Genomic DNA, 22771 nt, shown 5'->3' with positions numbered 1-22771 from the left:
GACTTTTTCTTATTGCATATTTTTGACTCCTTTGCCAAAGGTTAATTGACCATATACTTGTGGGTTTATTTCTGGGCTTTCTATTCTCTTCCATTGATCTATGTCTATTTTTGTGTCAGTATCATACTATTTTGGTTACTACAGCTTTGAAGTATATCTTGAAGTCTGAGATTGTGCTACCTCCAGTTTTATTCTTTTTCAAGATTGCTTTGACTATTGGGGGCTCTTTTGCGGTTCCACACAAATTTTAAGATTGTTTCTTCTAGTTCTGTGGAAAATGCTATTGGTATTTTAATAGGTATTGCATTAAATGTGTAGATTGCTTATAGTATTGACATTTTAACAATATTTGTTCTTCCAATCCGTGAGCATGGAATGTCTTTCTGTTTGTCATCTTCGATTTCTTTCATTAATGCTTTATAGTTTCCAGAATACACATCTTTTACCTGCTTGGTTAAATTTATTCCTGAATATTTTATTATTTTTGGTGTAATTGTAAATGGGATTGTTTTCTTACTTTTTTTTTGCTAGTTCATGATTAATGTATAGAAATGCAAAGTATGTCTGTATATTAATCTTATATCCTGCAACCTTACTGAACTCATATATCAGTTCTAGTAGTTTTTTGGTAGAGTCTTTAGGATTTTCTATATATAGTATAATGTTATCTGCAAACAGTGAAAGTTTTACTTCTTTCTTACCAATTCACATGCCTTTTATTTCTTTTTCTTCTCCGATTGCTATAGTTGGATTTCCAGTGATATGTTGAATAAAAGTGGTAAGAGTGGACATCTTTATCTTGTCCCTGATCTTAGGGAGAAACCTCTCAGTTTTTCACTAGAGTATGATGTTTGCTGTGGGTTTTTCATATATGGCTTTTATTATATTGGGGAATGGTCCCTCTAGATCTACTTTGTTGAGGGGTTTTTTATCATGAATGGATGTTGTACTTTGTCAAATGCTTTTTCTGCATCAATTGAAATGAACATATGATACTTATCTTTTCTCTTATTGATGTGATGTGTCACATTGATTGATTTGTGAATATTAAATCACACTTGCATCCCAGGGATAAATCCCATTTGATAATTGTGAATGACTTTTTTAAAGTATTGTCAGATTTGGTTTGCTAATATTATGTTGAGTATTTTAGCATCGACATTAATCAGAAATATTGGCCCATAGCTGTCTTTTTTGTGGTGTCTTTACCTGGCTTTGTATTAGGGTAATGCTGCACTCATAAAATGAATTTGAAAGCATTCCTTCCTCTTTTATTTTTTGGAATACTTTAAGAATATATATTAACTCTTTAAATGTTTGGTAGAATTCACTTGTAAGCCATCTAGTCCTGGACTTGTTTGTGGAGGATTTTTTTTATTTCTGACTCAATTTCATTGCTCATAATCAGCCTGTTCAAAATTTTCTACTTCTTCCTGATTCAGTTTTGTGATGTTTTATGCCTCTAGGAATTTACCATTTCTTCTAGGTTGTCCAGTTTGTTAACATATAATTTTTGAAAATATTTTCTTTTTTTTTCAAAATATTTTTTTATCATACTTTCTGTTTCTGTGGTGTCAGCTGTTATTTTTCCTTTCATTCCTGATTTTGTTTGAGTCCTCTCTATATCTATTTCTTTCTCTCTCTCTTTTGATGAGCCTGACTGAAGATTTATTAATTTAATTGATCTATTCATAGAACTTACTCCTGGTTTCATTGATCAAGAATTTTTAAAATTCTTTTTTTAAACTATTTTCTTTCTTTCTTTTTTTTTTTTTGTAAAGATTTCATTTATTTATTTTTGTGTCAGTATCATACTATTTTGACATACAGAGACATACAGATATATATTTGGAGACATACAGAGAGTGAGAGGCAGAGACACAGGCAGAGGGAGAAGCAGGCTCCAAGCAGGGATCCCGACGTGGGACTCGATTCCAGGTCTCCAGAATCAGCCCCGGGCCAAAGGCGGCGCTAAACCGCTGAGCCATCCCAGGCCGCCCAAGAATTTTTAAAATTCTTATTTCATTTGTTTTTGCTCTAACCTTTATTATTTCCTTCCTTCCACTGGTTTGGGGTTTTGTTTGTTCTTTTTCTAGTTCTTTTAGATGTAAGGTTAGGTTGCTTACTTGAGATTTTTTTTTTCTTGCTTCTGGAGGTAGTAGGCCTATATTACTATCAATTTCTCTCAGTTGGAACAGTTTCGCTGCATCCCACCGATTTTGGACCATTGTGCTTTCATTTTCATTTGTCTCCATAAAGTATTTGATTTCTTCTTTGATTTCTTGGCTGACCCATTCATTATTTAGTAGCATGTTATTTAACCTCCATGTATTTGTGTTCTTTTTAGATTTTTTCTTGTGATTGATTTCTAGTTTTATGACATTGTGGTCAGCATAGATGTATGGTATGACTTTGATCTTTTTGAATTTATTGGTACTTACTTTATGGCCTAATATGTGATCTGTTCTACAGAATGTTCCATGTGTGTTTGGATGGAATGTTCTGAATTGTTTGATCCGTCTGGTCCAATGTGTCATTCAAAGTCATTGTTTCCTTGCTGATTTTGTTTGGATGATCTATCCACTGATATGAGTTGGATGTTAAGCCCCCTACTATCATTGTATTACTATTGGTTTCTTCTTTTATGTTGGTTATCAGCTTCTTTATGTATTTGAGTCCTCCAATGTTCATGCATAAATATTTACAATTGCTCTATCTTCTTGTTGGATTATTCCCTTTATATAATGTCCTCATCTCTTATTACAGTCTTTGTTTTGAAGACTATTTTATCTGATATAAGTATTGCTACCCTGGCTTTCTTTTCAGTTCCATTTGCATGATAAATCTCTTCCCATCTCTTTACTTTCAAATTACATGTGTCTTTTGGTCTGAAATGAATCTCTTGTAGACAGCATATAAATGGGTATTACTTTTTTATTCATTCTGTCACCCTGTGTCTTTTAATTGTAGCATTTAGCCCATTAACATTCATGGTAATTATTGACAGGTAGTACTTATTACCAGTTTGTTGCTTCATTTATGGTTAATTTGTAATTCTTCTCTGTTCCTTCCTTACCTTGCCCCCTTCTCTCATGGTCTGCTGGTTCTTTAGTGGTATACTTGGATTCATTTATTTTTGGAAATCTATTACGGGTTTTTCATTTGTAGAACGAAATTGTATAGAATGCTTATAGCAGTCTATATTAAGTGAAATGTATAGAATGAAAGTGAAATTGTATAGAATGCTTGCAGCAGTCTATATTAAGTTGGTCACCTAAGTTTGAGCCCAATATAAAAGCACTAATTTTTTACTCCTCTCCCTCCATCCTACATTTTAGGTTATATGGGTATACTTATATCCTTTTATTTTGTGAATCCCTTGACTGATTTCTATAGATATACTTATTTTTACTACTTTTGTTCTTCCTACTTTTCTTACTCTTATTTATGGTCTTTCCTTTTCACTCAGACTCCCCTGTAACATTTCTTGTAGGGCTGGTTTAGTGTCATTAATACCTTTAACTTTTGTTTGGGAAATTTTTTTTATCTCTCCTCATATTCTGGATAATAGCCTTGCTGGGTAGTGTATTCTTGGCTGCAAGCTTTTTCTTTCAGCACTTTGAATATACCATGCCACTCTCTTCTGGTCTGTAAAGTTTCTGCTAAAAACTTAAATCATAGACTTATGAGGTTTCCCTGTTGTGTACCTGATTTCTTTTCTTGCTGCTTTTAAAATAGTCTGTCACTAGTTTTTGCCTTCTTAATTACTACATGTCTTGGTGTGGACCTTCTTGGGTTGATTTTGTTGGAGGCTCTCTGTTGGTATCTATTTCCTTTCCCAGATTCAGGAAGTTTTCAGCCATTATTTAAATAAATTTCTGCCCCATTTTCTCTCTCTTGTCCTTCTGGGATCTCTATAATTTGAATATTATTATGCTTGATAGTGTCAGAGTTCCCTTAGTCTATTTTCATTTTTTTTTCTCTCTCCTAGTCACCTTGATTGCTGTCCATTACTCTGTCTTCCAGGTCACTAATCCATTCCTCTGCATTCTCTAGTCTACTATTTATTCCCTCTAGTATATTTTTAATGTCAGTTTCTGAGCTCTTCATTCTGATTGGTTCTTTTGTATGTTCTCTATCTCTTTGTTGAAGATCTTATTGAGGTCCTCCACTCTTTTCTCAAGTCCAAAGGATAACTTTAGGACCATTACTTTAAATTCTCTATCAGGCACATTACTTATCTCCATTTATTTTTTAACATTTTTTATTTATTTGAGAGAGAGAAAACCAGAGACAGAGCATGAGCAGAGGGGGAGGGGCAAATGAAGAGGGAGAAGCAGACTCCCCACTGAGCATGGAACCCAATGTGGGGCTTGATCCCAAGACCCTGGGATCATAACCTGAGCCAAAGGCAGACAACCTAACCTACTGAGCCACCCAGGCACCCCTCTTATCTCCATTTCATTTAGGTCTCTTGCTCTGATTTTTTTTGTTCTTTCATTTGGGACTCATTCCTCTCTGTTTTTTTAAATCTCTGTGTCTATTTCTGTGTGTTAGGAAAGTCAGCTACATCTTCTGCTCTAACATAGAAAGTAGCACCCCTTTGAAGAGGAGGTCCTACGGTGTGCCCTGTAGTCCAGTGTCCCCTGTTCACCAGCTCCTGACACTTCAGGGGAGTCTCCTCTGTTAGTCGCCTGTGCCCAAATGTTGACCAACATTTGCCTTCAATCCAAGCATCTGCAGAAGTTGTCTTTGCCTGTTGTGGACAGAGTTTTTGCCTATGTAGTTAGTGAGCCAAACTGGGATTACCTTCAGACGAGGTGTTGGTCAGAGCTGTGATGCTGTCAAAGTGCACACTCTCCCTGTTTTCCCCTGTAAAGTTTTTGTTGGTGAGTAGGGCCTGCAGTCAGACCAGATGTCTGGACAGGTATATGTGGTTATATTTCTTTCTCCCTAGGGCAGGAGTCACTTTGCAGGGGTGCCGGCCCCTGTTGGGGCTGCTTGCCACTGCCCAGCTTGTGGTACTGCTTTGGATGGAGTCCTGCCAAGGGTGTGTTGGAGGGGGCAAGTCTGCAGGAAAATGTGGGAGTAGGTATGCTGTTAGCAAGGTAGATGGAGATTGTTGGTGCTGCAGTGGTTCTGTGTGTTGAGGCTGGGGGGCAGGGGTGCAAATGGCATGCACCAGCTCTTTGGGGTTTTGTGAAGTCTCCCAAAGATATTTGTTCCTCTAGCTCATGCTCTGAGATTAGTAAATAAATCTTCCCACATTTCCCAGGCATTTTTCAAACTGTTGCTTCTATGCTAAATTGTATAGAGTAAGGCTTTTGTTGTGCTGTCTCTTTAGGGGTAGGGACTCAGTTTCTTCTCACCCTCCAGCTCTCCTCCAGCAGAGCCCTCTGAGTTTTGAAGTTCCAGGTGTTAAGCCCCACTGATTGTAGGAAATATCCAAATTAAGCCCCTCTGATTTTCAAAGCCAAATGTTATGGGGATTTGTCCTCCCAGTGTGGATGCCCTATGCCTAAGGTGCCTGGTGTGGAGTGTCCTGCTCACCCCGCTCCATGCCAGCAGTATCCCTACCTCCTGTGGATAGTCCTGTGGGCCAGTTTGGCTCCTAACTGTGTCTCTGCCCTTCCTACCCTTTTTGATGTAGCCTCCTCTCTACATTCAGCTATGGAAAATTTGTTCTGCCAGTTTCAGGACATTTTCTGGGTTTTTTACACTGATGTCATTGTTATCTAGGTGTATCCATCGGATGAGGTGACCCTAGGATCCTCCTACTCTGTGATATTCCCCAGAAATGACAAATGTTCTTTAATTTTTCTTTGCTCCTGACCCATCACATACATGTTAATAAAAATAGGTACCAACCCCCCCCCCACACACACACACACCACAGAGCATTCCTTGCACATGGGTGGATTGTGACTGTAGATGTGGCAATGATCCCCACACATCATCTCTATCTACATTTTAGGGACATCTGGAGGTAACAAAGATGACAAAATGTCTGGCTTCAATAATTGATAATTCACAGGCTCAAAACTTAGACATTTGGTAGAGCTAATCATATTTTATTTTAAGGAAACTATAATTTTGATATGTATTAACATATTTGGAAGATTTAAGAAACCTTAAATGACCTTAACACTCTTAACATTATAAGCTGCAAATTTGGAGTAGCTTTAGATATCCTTTGGGGCCTTATGCACTGAAAAAAAAATATGTATATACCAAAGAAATACATAGTTCAAAGATTAATACTCAGAAGAAAAACACATTACATTTTGAGTCAGTTACATGAAAAGTTCACAGTAAATAACTATGGTTACAGTTTTTAAATGATCAAATGAAAAAATTTACAAGATAAATTTAAAGAAAAGAGTCTAGCTATTTACCATCTCTCCTGAAGACAGAAAAAAATAAAGTGGATTTCAGTTTGAGCAGAACTGTTTCATATGTGGTGAAGGAAGTTCTATAAGATACTGAAAAGCTTCACTGATGTAACCTGCTTTGTGTTTTTGTGACAGCTATAACACAATATTAGTTCTCAATATGAAGTAAGTCAAGACAGATGTCGCCTGAAAGATCCCTTCTTGGCATGAAGAAGATTCCAAACCAGCTAGGAAACAATGGCAGTTAGTCAAATCTGTGGTCCCACAGACTATCCTCAGATTTGGTTGTACAAATTTTTCACTGAATTAGGTTCCTGTATTGCCTCTTGAGGAAAATAGAGTTCTCTAAGAGGTTTTGTGCAATTGCTCAACCTTTTCAAGGTAATCTCCTATACTTTTACTAAAAAGGATCAGAAATGACTATTAAAGAAATAAGAATTTGACTACTTTGTGATCAGTTTTCCAGTGAATAAGAATGAAGTATAATGTTGTAGCAAAGAAATAAAGATCATTCATTTGAGGTGTTCTTTAAGACTCTTACATTATTGCAGATGCGAGCACATGTCAACTCGAGGTGGTTCATCTTCCAAAAGAACATGGAGCAATTTCTTCATGCTATTATGCCATCTACCTTTATTCCTCTCTATACCATGGTAAGGTCTGAATTTAAGACAACTTTTCATTTTATTCTTCTGTTTAGTCGTCAAAGAATCCCTATAATACTTTTTAAAACTTCCTTACAGATCACCTTTTCCAGAATAAGATACCATGAGGCACTGCTGCACTGGCATTGGCAGAAAAAGGTCAGAACAAATTGAAGTTCATTGTGTTATGGTTATGATTCTTCAAGTGGATTCTGAAATGATGTGACAGACATCAAATGTTTGCTTCCAAGTAAAAACTGTCCTTGGTACACAGAGGGAAAAATGCCTAAGAACAAAATTACAAAAAGGAAGAAAGAAAGAGAGCAAGAGGGAGAGGGAGAAAGTGAGTGCTTCTGAAGTGAAGAAATTCAAAAAAGAAACTGATGTTAGTGATTTTCTTTCTCTTTTTTTAAAGATTTTATTTAAGAGAGAGAGAATGTGAATGCAAATGGGGGAAGGAGTAGAGGAAGAGGTAGAGGTGACTCCACACTGAGCTCATAGCCTGATTCAGGGCTTGATCCAAAGACCCTGAGATCATGACCTGAGCCAAAGTCAAGAGTCAGATGCTTAACTAACTGAACCACTCAGGTGCCCCTGATGCTAATATTTCTAAACATTTTACTTTATTTTAGCAATGTGATTTTTTACTTTTATTTAGTAATTGACCTTTGCTTCATGCAATATTCTTATGGGTTTAATTTGTAAAATTGGACAGAATTGAATCACTTATAAAACATATAATCTAATTCCAATTTACTGCCATAACATGTTCATTTTGAGCAATTGACCCAGAGATGCCAGTAAATAGACACTCAGATTCCTAACCTTTGACTTTGGAAATCCAACAACTTTATTCTTTCAGCAAGTCATTTTATTTAATATCTGGAGACTGAGCTGTGCATGGTGATGAATCAGCAGCAACCCCTTTCCTCATGTAGTTCAGAAGTTGGTGGAGCAGAGACAGCTAAGGTGAAGAGGCACAACTGCCTTGGAGGAGAATGGCAATGGACAGGATGGGTGGGGCTCGTGGGGCTCGTGGGGCTGGAAGGCAGCGCAGGTGTGTGGCAATGGCTGGAGATGCAGCTGGAAGGGTAAGAAGGACCTCAGGCATTTTGATTATTATGTCGAGAGAAGGAGAGAGACCAACTGAGGCTAATAGACTCAGGTGTGGATTTTAGAAAGAATGCTTTGCTGTGTGGAGACTAGATTAGAAGGAATCTAGATTTATTCCTGTAAAAATGAATAAAATACAAACTCTGCCCTCAAGGAGTTAAAAGTCTGCTAGGGTAACGACAGTGACAGGCAGTGAAAATGTAGGACATTTAGTATCACTGAGCCAATCACTCTTCTCATGGAGACTTTGTGCAGGGTCTGAGCAGTGACTGAATCACTTGTGGCTTCAGCACAGTACTCTTCTAAGATAGCATTCAGAATTATTTTTTTCCAAACTCTGTGTGTGTGTGTGTGTGTGTGTTTATGGTTATACAAAGGTGGACTGCTAAGAATTCATTATACAGAACCCATGGATTCAGTTATTTCTGGGAAGGGTAAGAGAGGATTCACTCTGCTGTCTTAGTGGAGTGAATCTCCAAATTCCTGGCCTTACCAACCATTGTAGTGGTCATGTAATTAAATTGCTGTTTTAGGTTAAAGAACAAAGAAGACATTGTAAACCCCTTGGTTGTTCAAGAATGAAGTCTTTTAAGATTTTTGTCTCTGAAAAATAAAATGAGATTTCTTGCTGTTTTCACAGGTGATAAACAAAGGACTCTTTTTCTTTGGAACACTTATAGCCATTGGTAGTACCTACCTACTTATGTGTGCCATGTCACTGAGACCCCTACACTACTTCAGAAGACCATGGGACTGGCTTGCTCACTTCCAGAAAACAGGACATGTTTCCCTGCAAACTCCATGGGGTCACTAGAGAAAATTCCCAATGTCATTAGCAGTTAATATAAAGATTCTGAAGTGGCAAATAGTTGGATTTCTTTGTAACTAAAACTAAGGGTCAAAACCATGTTTCCGTCATCATATTTAATTCACTAGTAAAAAGTATGTCAGCTTATAATTAAATTCAGTATAGAATTTCTCTGTGTGTTTATTGTGATTATTGGGGGAGGGGGGGCGGGGGGACACAACAACCCCAAACTACCATTTTAAGTTGCAAAGCACAGCTTTCCCACAACACTACACATCGGTGTGGTCATTCTAAATATAAAAGTGCAATGACTAAGAACACTTTCACTTCTCAAAAAATAAAGTGCCAGAGGCCTCAAGGAAGACACTGATCACATCTTCTCTGTAAAGGACATAATTAAGGTCATGATAGGACTGAATCAATAAGTATTGATAGGACTAAAAACTAAAAACTATGATTTCCCTAACATGTTAAGTACACTTTTGATCACCTGGATGGAACTTATCCAACATAGAACTCAGCTTCATTTACTAAAACTGGAAGTATAAATGAGGCATTTGGGGCACTCTGGAGAGTTACAAAATGAACTAATTTTACTTCACAGTCCTCAAAGTCCAGTGTTAACTTTTGAAGATTAAAAAAAATAGGGGGGGGGCTATTAATGCCAAACTAAGTGAAGAATAAGAAGAGTTTTATTTACAAATTAAACATTGATATATACAACAGAGTGGAAAGGAAATAAGGGAAGACTGTTTTCATAGAAATTATTTCATTTGAGACTCTCAAAGCAGTTTACTAACCAGCAATAAACTTGATTTTGAAAAGTTCTTTTTGTGAACACATTTTCTTTGGTTCTTCCTTCTTTAATAGGCCAACTGAATCATTCAGAAGTCTTTCAAACATGATTAATTATGATGACACTACACCAGTAACAGTCATCTAAGAAATAAAAACTAGGCAATAAAATAAAATGATTTAGTTTCTTTTTTATATTGTCAAAGAAATCTTTGAGTTCTAATAAGCTGTGTCTAGTCTAAACAATGACTCATGGGAAAATGGCATCATCACTAACACCGAGCATTGATTAACCAGTAGACTGATTGAAGAGCAAAAAGATTAAATAATACATTTTATGAGTACAGTTTTACAGTTATTTTCATCCCTTCAAATGTAGGTTTGTTTCATTTTTTGCTTGGAATTCCTTCTCCAAACCAAAAACTCTTGACAAAATTGTGGCAAATTGTCAAAAAGAGAATAATCTTTTCATAACCAAGTTATGTTTGAAATGAAACATATGGAAATACATATCTGCCATCAACATATCCTTTCCATGTACATCCTCTGCTGATGTACGATTCCCTAGCCTCCATGATTACTTTGAAATTCACCACCTTTTCTTTGCTGGGTTGCTTTTAATATCATTTCTGGAGCTTGCTCACCAGCACATTCATCTTGAAGCTCCTCTTTATCACATTGCATATATAGCAAGTCTTTTGTTTCAGAGGAAGCCAGGGTGCTGATTTTCTTTTTCACCCTTAAATTGTCTCTTTGATAAATTTGATTGGTCCAACATAGGATGTGACAGTGATTAGGATCCAACACTACAGAAAATTCGAAATTTCCTAGTGATTTCACACACGTATGACACAAAGTTATTTTTACAGCTATTTTTGAGCTATAAATACACCTAAGTATTTTTGAGAAAAATGTATTATGTGCCTTGGAAAAAAGTGTCATTTAAAAAAATATATTTGAGATGAAAATTTCCAACATGTTAGAAGTTGATGGTATCAGATGCCCATCTTGTGCCATAAGTGGTTTTTCATTATGGAAAGCACCCATTGAATTAAAACAATTTGTCTTGCTCAGTTGCTTCCAGAGTCCAGAAAGCATATGGGTAATGCAGATTTTCTGCTGGGCCACAAAAGTTCTGTTAATATTGTGGGGGCCCGGGGCAGGCTGCCTCAAAGTATGCCACAAATTTGAATTAAAATTACTTAAGAAATAGCAAGTGCAAAAAGGACAGTCTGTCCTTCATTTGTGTCCCTGAAAGCAGGAAATCTCTTATGTGAAAGGTATCTCCCTACACCATGAGGTACAGAGACATCTGTGTCATCAGAGACAGAGAACTGAGGGCTAAAAAAACCTACATAAACAAATCTTGTTACTTTTATTAAATTACTACTGCAGTTCAAATCCTACTTAGAATTCTTTACTAATTGAAGTTCCTAAACATGAGTTTTCTTTGTCCTGTCAATTCTTACAGATTTATATCTCTCTGTCTAAAATGTATAAAAGCTACATGCCTTGCTCATTTCTTCGGGTCTCAATTTTATTGTTGGGCCTCATGCACACAGAATTAAACTTTTTTTTTCTCTTGTTAATCTGTCTCATATATCAATTTAATTCCCACACCAGGCAGAAGAAAGTTTTAGGGTAGAGGAAAGTTTTTGCTCCCCAACAATTATTACATAGAATGGGGATTCCAAAACAGTCCTTATAATGGAAGTCTAGAAGTGGTTTCCAGTATAAGGCCTCATCTTACGTTACCATTATTCCTTCTTATAAAGGACGAACCTGGATTACATCTACTTTTGACACACTGGTTTTGTCACTGTCATCAATTGACACTGATTCATCACTGGTGATGATAAAAATAATGGAGGAAGAATTAAAAGTCACTTTTTTCTTTGGCCTGTCCCCATCTTTTTGTGACATCACAATGGGTCTGATCTGCATTTCACTCCCATTGGCTGGTAGGTCCTGAGCAGGCCTTTGGCATCTCAGCGGTCGGAAACATAGCAGTTGCAAAAGGGATCTTCGAAACTGGGCAGAGAGAAAATAAAGTTGAATATTAAGTAAAAATTTGGCCCTTGATCTGGATTTATATTCAATAAAATTAGTTGACTTTAATTTTGGTTGTTCTTTTTTATTGTTAGCTGGTATGGGTATTGGGTTAGGTGGCAATGCTCATATGTACCTAAATAACCCTGGAGTTTTATGTTTATTATAATTCTCTTTAAAAAAAATCATATGGAAATATTATAATACCTTATAATCTCCATGGATCAAGTTGCATGTACCATCTTTGAGGGCAACTAAATTTGTTTAAGAATTTTTTTTTTCTTTAAGGAATTTGAACATTAATCCATTCCACAAATATTCAGTGAGCACCTATTAGGTGATAGCCACTGTGCTACAATTTGGGAATACAGTGGGCAGCAAAGACTGACAGGGCCCTTACTGCAGAGTTCACAGTCTGCTGTACTCACTAAAGTTCTTTTGATTAGGTAAAGAATTATTTTTTTCTATAGAGATTACAAACCATTTGCAGGAAAAAATACTACACACATGTTTCTCCCCCTGTCCTGGGCACAACACTGAAACATATTTCTCAGCTCCCTTTCAGGGGCTCCTCCCTGCTCTTCCCCTCCTATTGGACCTTAGAGGTCAGTCTAAGTCAACACGAAGGAACCTAGATTCCTATAGAACTGTATGAGACAGATTCCCTGCCCTCCAGGATCCCTGGGACCCAGATCTAAATGAGCAAAAAACCCTGGGGTACCTGTCTAACTTAGTCAGTTGAGCTTCTGACTTTTGGTTTTGGCTCAGGCTATGATGTGAGGGTCTTTAGATTGAGGCCAATGGGCAGCTCTGTGGTCAACAGGGAGTCTGCTTGAAATTCTCTCCTTCTGCCCCTCCCCCCAATTGCTCACTTTCTTTCAAATAAATAAAAAAATATTTAAAAAATAAATGAGCAAAACCTTTTTCTTATTAATCCACTGAAATGGTAAAGTTCCTTGTTACAATAGTCAGTCTGTCGTGACCAATAAATCATATAAATAAAAAGTTACTTATTTTAACTTTTATCCCCTTAAAAACAAAAGCTTAATACATGGGCTTTCCCAGATCAGGAAATATCAATGAAGAATATAACTAGCTACTCTGATTTCTGTCTTCTTTAAACTTCATTTATACATAAAGTTAGCATTTACTTTATATTCACATTTAAAAATATTTGCTTGAGACTGTCTATTCATCAAGCTAGTGTTTGCTATATCAGGCTAAGTGCTACAGATACATTATTATAGAGTATGCCAAAGTTTTCTCACATAAATGTTAAGCTCTTTGAGGAGAAAGGCCATTGTTTTATTTGTTTTTGTTTGTTAGTTTATTGTGTCTTTTAGACTTCCTGTTTAAAGTGTGCTTCAGAGAACCAGAAACACGGGGAGCATGTGAGAGCTTATTAAAATGCAGAATCTGGGGATCCCTGGGTGGTGCAGCGGTTTGGCGCCTGCCTTTGGCCCAGGGCGCAACCTGAAGACCCGGGATCGAATCCCACGTCGGGCTCCCGGTGCATGGAGCCTGCTTCTCCCTCTGCCTTTGTCTCTGCCTCTCTCTCTCTCTCTGTGACTATCATAAATAAATAAATAAATAAATAAATAAATAAATAAATATTAAAAAATAAATAAAATAAAATAAAATGAAGAATCTTAGACACCCAGGCATACCAAATCTGAATATGCACTTTGTTTACAAACTCTCCTGGTATGGTGTATATATAGTAAAGTTTTAAAAGAACTGACATATGGCCCACTGGCCCAGAGAAGGAACACAAAAAATAACTGTTAGGTAATATATTTAAAATGTAATTATTTGCCTGTTGAAGTGGGAGTTCTTAAAATATGGAGGTCTTACACTTGTATTCAGAAAATTAAAGTTACAAACTATCTTGCTAGAAAAATGCACATGTGCATATTCCTAAAAAGTGTTATGACCAGTTTCAAGGATTCTTATGGCTCTCCTGAAGCCAATTCAAGTAATTTTCAGGTTTTAAGGACTCTAAGTTAAAATTCTCTGGTTTTAAGTAAACAGATAAATAATGACAGCAATATTAAAGAGAAAGAAATACCATCAGTGAATAGAGATTAAAGCTATATGAAAGTAAGAAGAGGGAGATTTGGGCAGGGGTTTGGGGTGACTGGGTGATGGGCAATGAGGGGGAAATGAGCACTGGGTGTTATGGTATATGTTCGCAAATTGAACTCCAATAAAAAAAAAATTTTTAAAAAAAGAAGAGGGAGATTTAGCGGTGAACATTATAAGGTTAATTAAGAAAATGCTCTTATTCCAAACTCTTGAGCATTAGTAGCCAAAGCAGCTATTATTGGCTGTTAGTAGTATGACCTGTTACTTTTTCCTGGGTAGCACTGTTGGTTGAGCATCTGACCCTTGCTTTCTACTCAGTTCATGATCTCAGGATTGTGAGATTGAGCCTGGAGTTGGGCCCTCCCTGGCAGAGCAGAGTCTGCTTGAGATTCTCCCTCCCTCTGCCCCTTTCTCTCCCTCTGCCCCTCACTCTTGTGCTCTCTCTCTTAAATAAATAAATAAATAAATAAATAAATAAATAAATAAATAAATAATAAATAAATCTTAAAAAATAAAAATAAGGGTGCCTGGGTGGCTCACTTGGTTAGATGTCTGCCTTTGGCTCAGGTCATGATTCTGGGATCCTGGGATCAAGCCCCATGAGGGCTCCCTTCTCAGCAGGGAGTCTGCTTCTCCCTCTCCCTCTGATCCTCCCCCCTTACTTGCGCTCTATCACTCTCTCTCTAGTAAGTAAATAAAATCTTTAAAAAAGTAAAAAAATTCCAATAGAATAATTAGCTGTTATTTATAACTTTTAAATTCTCTTATCTTTAAACTTTGAAACAGAAACTTAGCTTGACAGCAATCATAATGGGGGCTCTCATAGTCATGACTGACATCAAGTCAAAACCTTTCTACCACAAAAACAGATAATAAGCTTCCCATTAGATCTAGAGGAGTTTCTGGAATTAATTTGAGCTAAACACTGGCAATGGCATGTGAATAATGGTAACTGCAACCCTAAGCAGGGAGCTTTGAGCATGGACTTTGGTATTCAAAAAAACTAGGATGAAATCCAGGCACCAACAATTCCTTGATCAGGTAAGTCATTTAAGTTTTTTGAACCTGTGTTATAATTCATAAATAAATAAATAATATTAATGCCTATCTTATGGTATTTTTACGAAGATAATGGGTATAACTTCCATAATACAGTAAGAATTTTAAGCAAATTATTAACTTTGTGGCTATTATTTTCACTAGATGTGTTTCCTGATGAATTAAATATTAATTTTAATAGAATTTTACTTAACAAGATCTTTTGGTAGATCTTAGAATTGTTATTATTTTCTTTGAGAATATATTATTCCTGAGTCCTTTATTTTCCTTTAAAATTCTTGATTTAGGTTTTTATCATTGAAGCTGTTCTGATTAATCTCTATAAAAGTGTATTTTCCAACAACAACATCTACATGGTGAAAATAATGTGTTTTTTACCATGCTTACCTTTCTGATCATGATGATATAAATAACCGGATTATATACAGTGCTTGATTTAGCAAAAAGATATGAAACAATAGATACTGTTGGCGTGACCAGGTGTCCATAACCATTAACCACCAAGAAACAGATCACAATATAAGGCATCCAAAAGATAAGGAAGATAAATATCATTAAAAAGCACATTTTGGCCACCTTCTTTTCATATCTTAAAATCTTAATCACTTGAATTGTCTGAAGATCTTCAACACAACGAAGCTGCAGAAAGGAGAAAGAAAGAATTGAAAATGAAAGAACCCTTTCCTCATGTTGTTTTGATGATAGGTATTCAGACAATATTCCAGGGCCCACCTTAGTGGAAGGACAACTCAACAGTACCTTGGGGCCAATTCCGGATCCAAGAATCTGCAGCTGGTCCCAGCCAGATTAATTTCTTTGGGTCTCAGTCTATGCATCTTTAACATAGTACCTTGAGCCACTAAGCCTCTTCGATCCTTTAGCGATTTTTAATGTTTTCCAATTAATTTTATTTATTTTTAAATTGACTTAAAAATATTTTATTTATTCATGATAGACACAGAGAGAGAGGCAGAGACATAGGTAGAGAGAGAAGTAGGCCTCATGTGGGAATCGATTCCTTGACCTGGGGATCACGTGCTGAGCCGAAGGCAGATGCTCAACCGCTGAGCCACCCAGGTGCCCTGCTTTCCAATTTATTTAAAGAAGAATAAAATGGGGACACCTGAGTGGCTCAGTTGATTGGGCATCAGACTTGATTTCAGCTTAAGTCATGATTTTGCAATTGTGAGATTGAGCCTCCCTACCCCACCCCATTGGGCTCCCACCTAGTGTGTAGTAGGCTTGGGATTCTCTCTCCCTCTGCCCCTCCCCCTGCTCACTGCGCTCTCTCTCTCTCTCTCTCTCTCTCTCTCTATATATATATATATATATATATATATAAAATAAATAGATAAAATCTGTTTAAAAAAAGAATAAAATAAATTATTTCTCCTAGATCTTCCAGTCACTAAAGATAGCCCAAAAGAGTCCTGATAAATTGGAAACAGTTTCTCCATGGTCCTGGAAACACTTATCCAGACCATAATTATCAACATCTCAAACCAGGCAGCAAATATGTGCTATCAGTTCTGCAAAGTTAAGCTGGTCTTGATGAAATTTAATTCCTAAACGAATTCTTGCTGGAAACTATGGTGACTTCCAACTCACAGCTAACGACTACAAAGTGGAATTTGATGGGGCCTTGCTTGTGTTTGGTTTTATCAGGGCTGAGCTGCAGAGAAGACTTGTAGCCACATTCCTATAAACTCAGCTCTTAATTTGTCCCTATTAAGCACTAAGGAATAATGGCATATAGTCTGAAAGTTGTTTGGGTTTCTCAGACAAATGCTCTTTAGAAGTTCCTTCTATGATATACTTGTTAGTAAGGGGAAATGGATAATATTCCTCTACATCAAAAGTATGTTCTTAAATAAAATGGTTATTTCTGACCACTCTAAAAAGCTAATTTTGCTACAAAAATACCAATGCTTTGTATATTTAAAATAAGGTATCTTGGATACTGATTGTACTTAGTATATAATTTTAAACTGGGGGCTTTATAATAAAATTTATTATAAATTTTATTTTAACAAACTCTAAGTGTTCCTTTTATTTCTAGCATTATCATAAAAATTAAGGAAAAATTACAAGGTAATAATAAATCAGGTAGAACATGTGCTTATACTATTTAAAAGTATATTTGAATTGATAGTTAAATTATTGATATAATCTAAAATTATATTAAGAAACTATATTCTGGGCAGCCCGGGTGGCTCAGCTGTTTAGCACTGAGCCTTCAGCCCACGGCGTGATCCTGGAGACCCTGGATCGGATCAAGTCCCACGTCGGGCTCCCTGCATGGAGCCTGCTTCTCCCTCTGCCTGTGTCTCTGCCTCTCTCTCTCTCTCTCTCTCTGTGTGTGTCTCATGAATAAATAAATAAAATCTCAAAAAAAAAAAAAAAAGAAAAGAAACTATATTCTTAGTAGAATCACATATTCATATTTACAGAATAGAAGAAAATATGAATAATTAAAATGATTGAGTTTCTATAGAGTAGAGGGGATGTATAGGCATGGTTGCAAAGTCAGATATTATTATCTATGTGTGCAACTCTATTTTTTTAAGATTTTATTTATTCATGAAAGACACAGAGAGAGAAAGGCAGAGACATAGACAGAGGAAGACGCAGAGTTCAGGCAGGGAGCCCGACATAGGACTCCATCCTGAGACTGCTGAGCCACCCAGGCATCCCTGCAATTCTATTTTTTAAAAATTTATTTAAAGTAAATTTTATTTAATGTGATAGGATATTATTCTATTTTCAGAACAGCATTTTTTTGGGGGTGGGAGATTTTCCCTAGAGTTTTTAGGAGTGTTGCGGAGTTGTAGTAAAAGCTTTCAATTTGGAATTAGGTCTGGGCCCAAATTCCAGATTCACCACTTTTTCCCCCTGTGTGACATTAAGCAATCAATTACTTCCTCTAAGGGTCAAGATTAAAGGAGGTTCAAATGAATTAGACCTAACAGAAGTTGGGTCCCAGTTCTACACACATGACTTTGAGAGATTATGTTCAAGATTAAATATTTATTTACATTGGAGTTATATTTGAAAATAACATACTTACCTGCATTTGTACTTTTAAGATATTAAAGAATATTTGAAATCATGATTTTAGGCTCCTCAGAGTTTCAGTTAATGAGTAATATAACCACAGCTCAATCAGCTCAATTGGGCTCAATCATCAGCCCAATTCCCCACCATCAAGGGCCCCCACAGTCTCTACCCTTTCTGGGCAATCCAATCCCCATCCTCTTACCATTTATAATAGCAGAGCACTCATTTATCATCTTGGAATTACATGCATGCTAGAGAAGTTAATTTAAGGAAATATTAGGCTGGGAAAGCCCAGTTTCTTCTTGACATAAGGATACAGTTCTGACTAACATTTTGGATTATTTGGATTTGTATATGTGAAGTTTTCATTATTTTTCATTTATCTCTTTTGGCCTCTCTGTTTTATCATTCTCTATTCCTTTACTCTGTTCTTTCAACATTTTCCAAATAAAGAGCTCTACTTCACCCTATTTATTCAATGATTTGTGGGTATTTTTCAAAATTTCTATGGATGAAGCAAAAGCATATGCACAGTTTAATTTGTTCTAAAGGATGAACCACTTAAATCCCCCAGCATTCTCCATAAAAAGTGTTCTCTGCCTATATAAATAGTGCTTATTGATCTGGACACCTGTAGATTTTCAAAAACTTTACTCTGAGTCCTCTTCTCATATGAAAAGCAATGTCTTGATCACTGCTACAAGTGACCCCTCTGCATAAGTAAAGAGAAGTACTGGTGTCACCAGATTATGAGTGGAGAATATTGTGGTCTAGTGTCAAATCTCATCACACTTGTACCACTTCCCCTTCCTGTGAACACTGTAACTCATTCCAAAAATAATCTCTGATGAACTATTGTATGAAAGTACTGTTCCAACTATAAGTAAAAAAGATAAATAAGACTGGGTCTCTGCTTTTAAGGAATTCACTGTATGTTGAGGGCAACAGGCACACAGACTGCTTTCATAGGTGATACATGTCATGAGGGAGATGACCAAAGAGGGCTTGGGAATATATAGGATAGATAATGGATTCAGACATAGGTAAAGTCAAGAAGATATGGAGCTCAGCCTTCTGTGGTGAGCAGGAGGCAGCCAAGTAAAGAGGAAGGACAGAGTGTTCCATGGACAGGAAGCGTGCTATGATAAAGTGGTAAAAGTACACGTGTCAAGTTCTGTGAACAAGAAATATTGCACTTGACTGGAGCCTGAGGTGACAACAGGGAAGGCATGTGAAGAAATAAAGCTGGACACACAGACAAGAGATGACCATGCAGGACCTTGGTAGTCACACTTGGAGGCTTTATTTTTAATCATCAAAGCAGAGGAACCTCTAAAGGATTTTAAGCTGGGCGGTGATAGGAGAAAATTTGCATTTGAGAACAATTACTCTGATGGAAGTATGGAGAAAATGGATTAGAAGAAAGCAAGAATAAAGAAAGAAAAACTAAGGCCCTTTTGAATTCAGCCTGTGGCAACAGAAGGGGGAAAAGGATATAATGAAAAATAGAAGATTGAATAGATGAAAATAGATCATTGGTTGAGTGTAGGGGGAGACATGGATGAGGAACAGCCAAATATTACTTTCTCATTTCTGGCTGAGGCATAGTGAACATTCACTGAGAAAGGGAATGGAGGAGTAGCAGATCTGGGGGGAAAGATGACCAATTTGTCTTTATGCACATAGAGAGCGCCAAATCCTAACCACTAGACCACCAGGGAATCTTTATGCACATAGAATCTGATAAGTCTGGGGGCCATTCCAGTGGAGGTGTGCAATAGGTATCTGACCATGGGAACTGACAGGTCAGAACACCCTGGGTCACAGAGATTCCAAAGTCACCAACCTATCATTAGAAGGGGAAATCCTAAGAGCATATGAGATGCCTAAGGCCAGTGTGTAGTATGAGAAAAGATCTACACACTCAGAATGCTGGGAGGCCCACCAGAAGCCTCCCTTGGCAGAGACCAAGAAGATGGGCCAGAAAATCAGCAACAGCAATAGGAGAGAATGGGGTCCTAGAAACAGAGGAGAAAAACACAATTCAGTGGAAGTTGTTAATAATGCCACAAGTGTCAAATGCCATGGATGCCAGAAAAGAAAAAAGAGAGAGAAATGTATCCACTGGATCTAACACTTGAGAGATCATCGATTGCCTTAATGGTGGATGTTTCTATGACAGTGCGCTTAAGGAAGGAGGCTCCAATTTGCAATGAGTTGAGGAAATATATGCTAGGTGAAATTTATTGAACTACAAACTCTTTGAAGCAGGGGCTATATCTTATATACATTGTACCCGCAGAGCTTAGTAAATGTCTTAGTCAGGATGGGCTTCCATAACGATATGACTGAGTGCCTCAGACAACAGAAATGTATTTCTCACAAATCTGGAAGCTGAGAAATCTAAGGTCAAGGTGTCAGCAAGTTAGGTTTCAGTATGAGACTTCTTTTCTTGGCTTTGAGATTGCTCCTTCTCTCTGTGTACTCATATGGTGGAAAGAGAGTTGGAGGGAGGGATGGAGAGATAGATGAAGGGAGGAAGAGACACAGAGAAACAAGAGAGAGAGACACTGGTCTTTGTTCCTCTTCTTCTAAGAGCACTGATCTCATCATGAGAACCCCACTCTGATGACATCATATGACACTAATTACCTCCCAAAGACCCCATCTCCAATACCGTCATTTGGGGGTTAAGGCTTCCATATATAAATTTTGGGGAGACAGAAACATTCAGCTCATAATAGTAAGTAATTGGTGCATTCTATATGCTCAAAAATATTGGCCAAATGAAAGCTTATTGAGTGGTAATATAGCATCAAAACCACCAATGGTTCTTTGAGTGGCCTGGCCCCAGTGAGGAGAGCAATAAATTGATAGCCAGAGGGAGTCAAAAGTAGATTTTGCTTTTGTATTAAATTAGCTAAAGAGAAGGAGCCAGAGGTAAGAGAGAGATTAGAGATGTGATTTAAAGAGGAAACTATTATTTAAGAGCAGTCCCTAGGGCAGAGAATGGGATTGGGGGGAAAAGCAGAATCTAGGGTCAGTTTGGTCCTAAGATCTCTTCCATGACCCCATATCTGAAGAGAGAGACCTAAGAATGAGCCTGAACAGAGAGGATTATATAAAGAGGGACAGGGAATTGAGAAATTTCTTGATAATGGTTTTCTTTTGCCCAATAAATAAGCATGATTATTTGGTTAGAATGAATGGGGGATAGGACAAGAGATTAAAATGAGGATTTGTAGTGAGAGTGGACCATCTAGGGATCCAAACGTGCTAAACACTCACGAGAGTACATCTGGGTATGGACACTGGGAATCTGGGGCAGGGCAGGGGAGGGACTTTCCTCCAGCTCCTCTTTGTAGCTTGACTACAGGCATGGGTAAAAACAATCATTAGATTGATGTGGGGATTTTTTTTTTTATTTTTACAAAATAGGTGTTTGAAGTAAGTTCAAATGTGGAAGTTGAGGGCAGTGGGTAATGATTTAAAGTGATGCATGTGGCCAAGTTTGATTTTTTTTTTAAAGGTGGAAGTTAGAAGGTAAGCACTTAGCAGGGTGCACAGGAGACAGATGAGCAGAGGTTCTCAAGAAGGAAGACACAAACAGGAAGATACAGTGAGTGAGCAAGGAAAACATATATGGCCAAAGCAGGAGACTGGCATGTGGAGTGTGCCCCACACTGTCACTCTAGACTCCTTGCTAGCACTCAATGGGAAACCTGCTTATGGTCTGTTCTTGTGCTTTACAATTCAGAAGTGATTTCCGGACAAAATATGGGCACTAAGCTCTCATGGGTTTATGTGACCTTTGAATGAATAAAATTATGGGAAGTGTGGAATTTCCTTGGTTAGAGTTCTTTAATTCTAAGAGTGCTAGAGAATGCAGGTGTTCTTGGTTGTTACTGATTTTGTCTGTCTAGAATACCTTTCCTTCCTCCTTGTGGTTTAGAGAGTGGCAAAGAAAGAGTAGATGTTATTCTTCATTGGTCTTTTAGAGAGTGACTCAATGCACAATTCTATCGAGTGGGAAGTCCCTAGAACTGTTCTAGTTGCAGACAACCATTAATCGTGTAGGAAGAGTTTGATTCTCTTCCACACAGAATTTTCCACCCTGAAAAGGGTTTAGGGGAGGGGCATTTGCAGTTTCAACTTACCATTCGAATGGAATAGAGAATATGGCCATAGCAATGCACTATGACGCCCACGGGCACCACCAGACAGCCAAGAAATAAGAAAAGCACAAAGAAAGAGTCGTTGGCATCCTTGGATTTCCAGTCCACAGTGCAGCCTAGTCCATGTACATCCAGGATGTACCTGTTCCAGCCCAGCAGAGGCGCTCCTGACCATGCCAGTGAGTACAGCCAGATGTAGGTAATAGCCCTCCAGGCCCAGGAAAAATTGATCACTCTGGCATGGACCACGCGAATATAACGTTCATAGGCCAGCACGGTTAGGGTGGTAATGGAAACGATCCCTGTAAGAAGAGAAAGTGGGACAGTATAACATGGCGCAGGGGCAGATGGACAGAACAGAGGATACACTGTCCACTGGAGATATTTTAGAGTGTCTGGAACTAGCAAGGTGCTCTAAGAGTGACATATCTAAGAGGAATAATGCCTCACAGTCCCCAGGAACTTTTATTGGAAACACATTTACCCAGAAAAGAAAACAAATGGCAGATGGATTGCAGCAGGACAAAAATAAAAGCCCTAAAGCCAGCACCGCCCCAATGATACAGCTACTGTGTTAAACTTTCTGCCAGAGAG

At 37.5% G+C, this 22771-nt stretch overlaps 2 protein-coding genes across 2 annotated transcripts in view; one reads left to right on the top strand and one right to left on the bottom strand.

Annotated features, from left to right (window-relative positions):
• Positions 1–9128, top strand: part of KMO (kynurenine 3-monooxygenase) — a 53022-nt gene extending 43894 nt beyond the window's left edge. The window contains 4 exon segments of the mRNA XM_041751275.1: positions 6944–7045; positions 7136–7195; positions 8790–8921; positions 8924–9128. Of these exon segments, the coding sequence (XP_041607209.1) occupies positions 6944–7045; positions 7136–7195; positions 8790–8921; positions 8924–8992 (363 nt within the window). The 3' untranslated portion in view covers positions 8993–9128.
• An 11-nt stretch (positions 9129–9139) lies between these two features.
• Positions 9140–22771, bottom strand: part of OPN3 (opsin 3) — a 45313-nt gene continuing 31681 nt past the window's right edge. The window contains exons 2-4 of the mRNA XM_041751284.1: positions 22160–22479; positions 15333–15584; positions 9140–11783 (exon numbers count right to left, since the gene is read on the bottom strand). Coding sequence (XP_041607218.1) covers positions 11520–11783; positions 15333–15584; positions 22160–22479 — 836 coding nt within the window. The 3' untranslated portion in view covers positions 9140–11519. The remainder of the gene's footprint in view (positions 11784–15332; positions 15585–22159; positions 22480–22771) is intronic.

Source organism: Vulpes lagopus, chromosome 1 (assembly GCF_018345385.1).
Source record: "Vulpes lagopus strain Blue_001 chromosome 1, ASM1834538v1, whole genome shotgun sequence".
Taxonomy (NCBI): Eukaryota; Metazoa; Chordata; class Mammalia; order Carnivora; family Canidae; genus Vulpes; species Vulpes lagopus.
Note: the sequence above shows the minus strand (reverse complement) of the source record. Positions and strands in the feature narration are given on the sequence as shown.